Source organism: Vicia villosa, linkage group LG3, assembly GCF_029867415.1.
Source record: "Vicia villosa cultivar HV-30 ecotype Madison, WI linkage group LG3, Vvil1.0, whole genome shotgun sequence".
Classification (NCBI taxonomy): Eukaryota; Viridiplantae; Streptophyta; class Magnoliopsida; order Fabales; family Fabaceae; genus Vicia; species Vicia villosa.
The window spans coordinates 51,609,751-51,619,591 of record NC_081182.1 but is presented as its reverse complement, the minus strand read 5'-3'; the positions used below and the strand labels follow the sequence as shown (position 1 = coordinate 51,619,591).

General features: G+C 32.8%; 2 protein-coding genes across 5 annotated transcripts; one reads left to right on the top strand and one right to left on the bottom strand.

Annotated features, from left to right (window-relative positions):
• Positions 1-291: 291 nt before the first annotated feature.
• Positions 292-2,956, bottom strand: LOC131661392 (glutathione S-transferase TCHQD-like). Of its 4 annotated transcripts, none has more exons than XM_058930923.1 (3): positions 2,763-2,956; positions 2,171-2,452; positions 294-2,020 (listed from the first exon to the last, which is right to left on the bottom strand). In XM_058930923.1, exons 2-3 carry the CDS (start codon positions 2,377-2,379, stop codon positions 1,426-1,428), a joined length of 804 nt encoding a protein of 267 aa, XP_058786906.1. In that variant the 5' UTR covers positions 2,380-2,452; positions 2,763-2,956; the 3' UTR covers positions 294-1,425. The 4 variants fall into 4 exon arrangements, with proteins under 4 accessions (XP_058786908.1, XP_058786906.1, XP_058786907.1 ...); XM_058930924.1 differs by lacking the exon at positions 2,763-2,956 and adding an exon at positions 2,620-2,743; XM_058930922.1 differs by having other exon boundaries at positions 295-2,020; positions 2,759-2,956.
• A 2,384-nt stretch (positions 2,957-5,340) lies between these two features.
• On the top strand, positions 5,341-5,871 carry LOC131658038 (glutathione S-transferase T3-like). The gene has a single exon (XM_058927375.1). The coding sequence runs from the start codon at positions 5,341-5,343 to the stop codon at positions 5,869-5,871; it is 531 nt and encodes a 176-aa protein (XP_058783358.1).
• The last annotated feature ends 3,970 nt before the right edge of the window (positions 5,872-9,841 follow it).

The following is a 9,841-nucleotide window of genomic DNA, read 5'->3' as shown; positions in this document are numbered from 1 at the left end:
CTCATTGACGCTCTTGCTATCAAATACTTCTGTCTGATTTATTATTTGAATTCAAATCATTTATCTCTCTTGTATCAATTTGTATGTATGCAAAAGTTATTCCAAAAGATTCAAAAGTATAGCTGTGAATGTAATTAGGAGGAAGTGTTTCAGCTTCATTATGTTACATTGTTGAAATCTTTTTGGGTTTTGCTTTCTCAACTCTTGTGTTTGGCTGAATTTGATCTGTCCGATTTTAAATGCCAACCAAGGCTAATTGGCGAGGATGTGAATTACAACCAAGAAAGGTGATAGCATTTTTTGAGCTTTGAAGCCCTTTTTCAATTAATATTTTTCCTTTCTTGATTTTTTATTTATCATTTATTGGACACTTGTTAGTAAGACCTGTTTTTGGGGTCTGCTCATTAAATCTGACAAAGTTGATCTTTCCATTGTTTTAAGCAGAGAGAACTCCAGTTATTTGAAGTGGTGTATTATATACCCAGTTTTAACCATTTGATAAATCCATCACGTACTTCATTAATGAATTCAACTATTAAAATTATGAGTGTTTCAGTACACTGTACACCATTTTCAAGGGTCACCCTTTATGTACATACATGATACAACACTGGGTTGCATTAGTTGGAAAAGAGTATGAAAAGACCTTGTTTTCAGCTTCCAAAGAAATTTGATAATTGATGCCTTGTTTGCAGATTATTTATGTTTATGTATATACATACAGACTGATTCTGGGATCAGCTTGATATGGAGTAAAACAAACTGATATAAAGACAACGATAGCTTTGCAAATGTCTCAATTATAGATAAGTGTTCATTGATTTGTTATTGCAACCTTCTGTAGTCAATACTATGTCACACAAACTAGGCATTCTATGTCACACACATCCTGTCATTTGATAGACCGACGAGAGAAATAGACAAAAATTTCATGCTACATAGTCATGTGAAATAATATCATCATTCTTACTTTCTTGATCCATTTGATTTTTAGCTTTAAATAGTGTCACACATTAAAAGCAGCAATCCTTACACAGGAAAGGCATTGTTCCAATATCAATATACATACACATTGCATAGAAATTGCTAATTGATTAAATACACACAAATTTGCCTCTTCTTTTCTTTTGACAATAAAGTAGAATGCAACACTGGATTGTTTCAGTACTGGGTCCAATGAATTTTTGGAGACAAACCAATAACATAACACACTTTGATTTCCCTCTTATCTCATTCTAGAGTAACTGCAAGCACCAAAGGGTAAGGGAGAAAGAAAAATGGACCCCCTTCTATTTCAAGAAAAATAAAAAGATAGCTAATGGTTTTTTAGAAACCTGGCTTATCTACAACACAGAAAAAGTACTTTGATGTATTTACTTATACAACCATTTTTTAACAACCTTGAGTTTATATATATGTACCTCACTAGTACCTCTTAAGCAAACTTCTAATACGAACAAAGCACCAAGTTTTGAACAATGTTTTGTGCTTTCTCCAACCATCAAAATGCTTACCAATCACCTTTTTATAACTAGGCCTTTGCTGAACCAAAATCCAATACTCAGCAATGTTTGGCCTCCCAGTTATGTACTCATTCTCTAAATCCAAGAGTTTTAAACGAGCCAAAATCGGAATGAGCATCACATCGGCCATGGTAAATTCTTCGCCAGCCAAATATGGGGTTTCACTCAGTTGTCTTTCGGCTTCATCAAGCAGTCTAACCAAATGCTCCTTACTCCTTCTCAAAACATCAGGGTCTTTCAGTTTTTCATCGGTTTGATAGGCTTCCCTTAACTTCCTATGGTAAGCACCTGCTAATTCAGGGGACTCCGACATACGAGCTATCACCACACGCCTTATGAACTTGGAAACATAAACTAGATGTTTGTCCGGTATATGCGAAAGGGTAAAATATTTAGGATTCCATTCTTGTATCTTCTGCATCCATTCAATCACTTCCTTCCTATTACTACTGATATCCTCAGACCCTGCAGAGACCACAGCAATTCTTTCTATGTACCTGAAAATCCACAGCCCTATAAGTCGTCCGTTTCTAACAGAAACATTTAAAACATATACTCAAACTCAACATTTGATTCTTAAACGCTGCTTAAATTGGCCTATAATGCAGCGACGATAAAATAATGAAGAGGGTTTGAAGGGAACATACTGAATAATATCAATAGTCTTGTAAATGATATGAGATCCATTTTGAAAAACAGGGAGGCTTCCGCTGGGATTCATCTGGAAGAGCGTCGAATCCAAGTTCTTGCCAGTTACAGGATTGGCATGGAAAGATGTATAATCAATGCCCTTTTCTTCTAATGCAAGTCTCACCTTCTGGCTATCCAAATCAAATGGATGATGATATAACTGCATTATTATCACCACCTAGAAAGTTTCTGGTAGATATTTCTTCCAAGAATTATACACCGTCAACCGCAGAAATCATCTGCAAAACAATGAACGATATCGAAACTATCATTAATGCTACAAAAATCAAAGGCATTAGTAAGTAACATTTAAATATAAATGTGACCTAACATTAAAAGTACACTAAGTTCAGAAGTAATAATATGGAAAATATGAGAACATGGAATAATAAACTACTTATCAAACCTAGAAAATGGATGATTCATATATTTGATAAATGGAAAGGTACTATGGACCCAATTCAAATAATTTCAATTTCAAAAAAACAAACAGTTAATAATAATTAAGAAAGGGTTTGATAAAGGAGGAAGAGAGAGATATATACCCACAGAAGCATAGGAGTTGAAAAGGAGATGAAAAGAAGGAAGCTTTTTAGGGATTGAAAGTGGAGTTGTGGAGAGTGAGGAAGGAGAGACCAAAAGAAGGTTGTTTTGATTTGACTAGTTTGCAGAAAACTGTGAAACAAATGGCGAGAGAGAGACAGCGAATAAAAGAGGAAATAACCTACGCAACACAACACATAAGTTAAGATAATGAGAACGTGTGCTCGACATAACTGTCTCGGCCCACGTAATTAATTTTTGGTTTAAACGAAATCATATGGTAGTAATTTCTTTTCTTCTACAAAATGGCAAGAGAGAACAAATCGAGAACTTTTGTTATCAAAATAACTAAATTTCTCGAATTTAATTCTAAAGTAATCAACATTAGGTTGAAATTAAACTTAAGACTTTGAGTAATTCTAGATCAATTTTGATGAACAAAATTCAATTAATCCGATTGAAATCTCCTGTTTTTCACTTGAGTGATTCAACCAACCTTAGTTGCGAGATGATTATCGTTGCCAATGACAATGAAAGAAAGAAGAAAGAAAAGACGAATAGAGAATTTAGGGTTTGAATAAAAGGAGAAGAATATTTTCTGCAGAGTTTCTATCTGTTTCCAATAATAAGGGTTACTCCCTCTATTCACACGTCTCGAAAATACGTTTTAATAAGTAGCCATGATGGCGGTGACGCCAGTGCGCAACTTTAAATAGTGTTATAATTTTAAAAACACTATATGCCTCTCAAAATAAATCGAAAATCGCATATTTGAGGGACAATTTGTTAACCAACAATTTCACTATGCTGACTTGACAAACGGAAGTGGTCGAAACTTATGCACAAGCGTAAAACAAGATGTTGTACTCTTCGACCAGAGGCAAGTTAAAGACGAAATATCAATGTTCGACTTACTGAGACTTTGGTATGATACTTAGCAATATTTTTAAAAGTTTAGAGATGACTAATTCGATAGATCGAAGGAGACTCGACTGAGGTAATTCCAAAATCATACTAAGTAACTATTTTTTTGATCTTATCTAAAAGCTCCCGAGACACGTGGAGATCGATTAGAGGCAAGCGAAACATGCAAGAATGACGTGTTGAATGGAAGTTAGTCAAACGTTGAAGACAATTATTTTTACAAATGCAATAAATAAGGATTATAGTATTAGAATTTGAGGGTGACAAAATCATTGTAAACTTCAATACATACTCAAAATATCCATACATAAGCGAGAAACGACTCTCTAAAGAAAATGTATGAAACTTCCAACCAATTTTACTTAAGCAAATAAAGTTTTTCCATTCTTTCTAAGTTTGTTTGTTTCTTTCTGTTCAAATTGTCAATTCGACCCCAGTCGAATTGTTGTTTCCTTTAAACTTTTAATTGTACTTTTACTTAACCCTTTTTCAACACAATTGATATTAAATTCACGACAAATTTAATGCACGATTTTCTCAGAAAAATCAAACAATCTGCTCTAAAATTTACTAGTTTGATCCTTCAAGCAATAAATTTAAAACTAAGTAATTGTTTATCAAAATCACCGGTAAATAATAGTATCTATTTGATGATACTAAGTGTTATCGATTCCATCATTAAATCATCTTAAATTATGCTGATAATCATGTATACAAAATTTCAATTAATTTAGACATCCATTGATATATGTTTAATAAGACCATCTCCAACGGTAATTGTTTATCGTTTCGTACGCCAGCTGGAAGAAAGGTTTGGAAATTGAAGTGCGCCAACCATGCAAACGTAATAGTGCAAAGCAACGGTATTTTTCAATAAAATAATAATATAACTTAAAAGCTGTTGTTGTTCAACGACTCTTTTTCTTTTTAAATTTTTTTTTATAATTTGTTTGGTTATAAATAGAAGCAAATGTTAGTTAAATTTTATCTCATAAATTTATTCCTTACTCATAGTATTTAAATTTTTCTCTCACAATTTCTTCTTATTAGCCTTCAATTGATCATATATTTTACCAAATTTTCATCTTCTTAGTTCAAATTATTATTGTGCAAATGGACCCTAATCAATATAATTTTCAACAATCTATGTTCCATCTCATGCAAAATAAGCAAAATTCTAATCCGCAAAATTCTCAATTTCCCCCACCGCCAACAAACTCTACCGTATTTTTTCCGCCACCAAACAACCCAAATATTTATTTTAGACCACAGATAAATACTCATGGGGTGAATTTTTCTCATCATGAACCCGAAACACCAAATGGGTTTATGTCTGAACGCCAAGTTCCACAATTTTCAACTCAAGTTGGTATTGAAAATACTACAATTGAAAAAGAACAAAGGCGTTCTGTTAAAAAAAACCTCGAGAGGTATTCACAAGGGAAGAGGATACACTTCTTATGCAATCATGGCTCAATGTTTCAAAGGATCCAATTGTTGGAGTTGATCAAAAAGTCGATAGCTTTTGTTAAGAATCACCGATAATTATAACCAATATCGCGGGCAGTCACGAGAAAAGCTACAAGGCCAATTAAAATCTCGATGGCATCGAATAAATGGTTGTGTTCAAAAATTGTTGGGTGTTACAAACAAGCTGTTCATGGAAAAAAGTGGGGCATCAGAGAAAGATATCTTAATCAATGCGCATGCATTTTATGAACAAGATGGAGGTGCACCATTCAATCTTGAGTATGCATGGCGTCTTTTAAAATATGAACCTAAATGGATGGGAGCATTCACCAAAAATTCTTCAAAGAGAACAAAGAATTCTGCTAGTGGTTCATACACGGCATCGCCAAACTCAGAGACACCTTCAAGTTATGAGTTAAACTCATCATCTCCAATGGAGCGTCCAATAGGACAAAAGGCGGCAAAACGAAAAGGTAAGGCAAAGGAAAATGCAAATGCAACTGAACCTCCTTCTAGTGTTATTTCCGATACAAGGAATAAAAGAATGGAAGTAATGGAATATCTAGCACGACTTAAGGAGGAGGAAAACAAATTAGTCGAGGAAAAGATGGAGTTTGAAGCAATGCAATTCAAAATGTCAGACACTTCTAAGATGAATGATAGTCAACGTGAATTTTATGAAAAACGTTGTAATAACCTAAAAGAAAAATATGGATGGTAATAATATGCAATGTTCTAGTATTTATTAGGGTTAAATATGTATGAGGTCCCTATAAATATGCGACCTTTCAATTTTAGTCCCTACAAAAAATTTCTTCAAACTTTGGTCCCTGTAATATTTTCCGTCCCCATTGTTAGTACCTCCCGTTAGATTCCACTAACGGAGGGTGACATGTCATGCCAGTTGTGTGAATTTTTTTACAGCTGTGTTAATTGAAGAGACACGTAGGATAATTGTGTAGAATTAAAAGGGATCGTGAAAAAGTTTTAACCCTAATTTCATTCCACCTCTTGTTACAGGCTGCGCCTTTCCTTCTTCATCTTCCATCGTCATCTTCACAGTCTCAGATTGAAGGCCTTCTTCGCCTTTCCTTGTTCCTCTTCAATTGAAGTCGTCTTCCTTCTTCCCCTTTCCCTGTTCCTCTTCAATTGAAGTCGTCTTCCGCAAAGTTACAATGTCATCTTCATCAAGGAGAACGAAGCCAACATCGTATCAATCCACAAGTGTGAGTAACTGTCCAGGTAGAAGGTGTGCGTGTGATGCTCGGATGACTTCATATTACTGTAAGAATGGACCTAACAAAGGGCGCCTGTTTTGGAGATGTCCATTTTGGCAAGGTGAGGAAACTTGTAACTTATTTATATGGGATGATGATATTGCATATTGGACCGATGTTCAAGAAAGGTCAGATGATGAAAGGATAAAAAATGAGAGCAAGGTCAAGGAGGTCCAAGCTCTTGAAACCATGAGGGAGTTGTATGAAATTTCACAGAAGAAGAACAAGAAATTGAAGTTGAAGATAAAGTCAGATGCTATGTATGGAAAGATGAAGTCTTGGTGTATTGTTGTTTCTGTTATGGTCAATATTTATTTTTTATGGAAATGTAATTGTTGAATCAGTGTTTGGAATGTATACTTTGGATGTAATGTTGTTGTTATGAAATCTGAGTTTGACAATTGTTGTATCAGTGTTTGGAATTTGAGTTGGATAATTGTTGAATCAGTTGGATAATCTGTTGTTGTTCTGTGATGTTTTTATGGCCAATATGTATTAATGTTGTTGATATAATCTGAGTTGGATAAGTTGTCTATAATTTGTCTCTTTCAATTGACCTATAATCTGAGTTGAATCTGAGTTGGATATAATCTCTTTTTGTCTCATTCAATTGACCTATAATTTGTCTCTCAAATGACCTATAAGTTGTCTCTAATTTGTCATTCAACTGACATATAATTTGATCATGAAATTGACCTGTAATTTGTCATTCAACTGACATATAATTTGACTCCAAAGTTTGGTCATAAATTGGTCATAAAAGTGACTTACTAATGAGCTATAATTTGGTCCAAAATTTGCACACAGTAAGATAAGACTCCAAAATACCATTGACATACCATTAGGTTTGTTATATATGTTCATAAAACACAAAATAGATTGCAATAACATCAAAATAGTTAAAGGACTAGCCTCACTAACATTACAAACATAACAGTTCAAAATAGTTCAAACTAAACAGCATAAATATGTCTCCCAATTTTCAAACAGCATAACATCATTGAGTCATCCTTTTGCAAATGGCCTCCCAATTTTCTGACTGTTTTCCACCATTAGTATGGTCTGAGGTTGCTTCATCTTCATTAATGACCAAAGGGTCATCAGGCTTCTTTCCAGGGCCACCAATATTCTTTGTCTTAAGGGTCCTAAGTCTGTCACTTTTCCGTTTTTGAACACTCATATCAACACTCTTCTTGTGCTTAGGCTTCTGTTTTGAAATGTTGACCTAGGGAAAAAAACAATTACAGTTAAGGTTCTGACAGTTAAGGTTTTGAAATGTTGTAATGAAAAATTAAAACTCACAGGTTCTGAACATGTTGGCCTGGATGAAGATGAACCATTGTCTTTGGAAGGTTTATTGGCCACCTTTGGAGCTTTACCAACAAAAGTCCTGACAGTTATTTTCACAGGTGTTGTGTCAACACTCAATGGTTGAACATCTAGAATTTCATCATCATCAAGCAGCTTAGCCAATGTGTCAGCATCTATACCACAATACTTTTGAAGAGAAGACTGTGAATCATTGATGTCATTATTTCTTTCAGCTTCAGTATTGTGAGCAATAGGAATGGGTGAATCAGGAACAACATTTTCAGTTGGAATGGGAGAATCTGAATCAGGAACAACATCTTGATCAGGAACAACATTTTTAGTTTGAACAGTATTTTCAGTTGGATCAGCTTCTGGAACAACAATTTTAGTTGCCCTAGATTTTTTTGTCTTGGTTTCCATTTTATCTTTCTTTTTTTTGTTAGACCCTGTACACTACTAGAAAAAGTTGAAATAGCCACGGAAATTTAAAATAATGTCATTATCTAAAGAAATTGATGTGATGTATAAAGATTTAAATAACACAATGAATGAAATAAATAAAAATATTATATTATCAATAGAAAATACCAATAGAATTGCAGATTATACCTTTAATAAAATAAAAAATGGTCTTAATGAAATAAATAATATACATGAAACCCTTGATGAAATTAATAGAGATAAAGAAATTGATGAAGATATAAATATTCAAAAAATTAGGAAAATTCTTTGTCAATTAGAAACCTTGTTAAGACATGAAGAAAGTAATAGAAGTATAACAATAAAAGATTTAGAAGAAATATTAGTTAGAACAAAAGAAGTAAACCAACTAAAAGTAGTTAAACAAGAACCTATAACTACATTTATGTTAATAAACCCATCATCTTCATGGAGGGGATAAAAACTGAATACATAGAAGCATTAAGAAGATCTAATGATATTGAAGAAATTAGACAATTGATGGAACAACTACAAATAATAGAAGAAGAAAATAAACAAGTAGAAAAAAAATAGAAAAATAGAAACTAAGGAAGATAATGAAGAAGTAATATTAAATTATAATTCTTCAGAAATAGGATCAGAATTAGGATCTGAATCAGATATAGATGAAATATTTATGGAAAAAGGAGAAACAAGTAATTCTAAACAAAAAAGAAAACGTGAAGAGAGTTGGAATCCTCATAGTTCTTGGGAAAACTATGAAAATGAAACTATGAATCAAAGAGGTTATGCAAAGGCTAGTGGAAAATGGACAAAAGTTGCGGAAGAATTTAAACCTTACTATGAAGAAACTAAATCTAAAAAATTATTAAACTTAGACTGTGTAAGAAATTAAGAGGATATACTACAAAAGTGGTCTAATGATATGATTATGCTTATAGCAATCGATGAAAATTTTTCTAAGATAAACCTAATGGATGTCAAGAATTTAATAGCTTATAGAACAACAGGAAATGTGCTGAAATTCTTAACGAGTATTAACGATGAAACATGGAATCAATATATAGGAATGGGAGAAAATAATCAACAATTTTCTAAACTAATAATGAAATCAATATATAAAGAATTCATAGGCTAAAATACTCTTGAACATAAAATAGAAGTAAATAAACTTTTGTGAGAAAAGGCAGAAATTCATCTAATTAATATGCAAATATGTAATATGTGTGAAATAGATAGTTTCATTTTTGAGTATAAAAAATACTATTATGAATTAGATAATGAGACTAGGGAAATATATAGAGGAGTCTTTATATCTAAGTTACCATGACCACTTAGTGCAAAAATAAGAGATATATGGAAATCTCAACCAATTGAAATAGGTGATAGCTTAGGAAGAATTATTCAAATTCTATATAATGAATTAAGACGACAATGCATAAAGAGTACAAGAGCTATACAATTAAATAGAGGTAGAACCTCACTTTGTTGTGATATACCAGAGATAGAGCAACCATGAAATTATGGTTGTAATCAACGAAGTAGAAAAAGTTATAAAAGAAAATATAAATTAAGAAAAACTTATCCAAGAAAAAAGACCTATAAAAATACTAGAAGAAAGTATTTTAGAAAGAGAAAACAAACACCTAAAAAATATTGTCC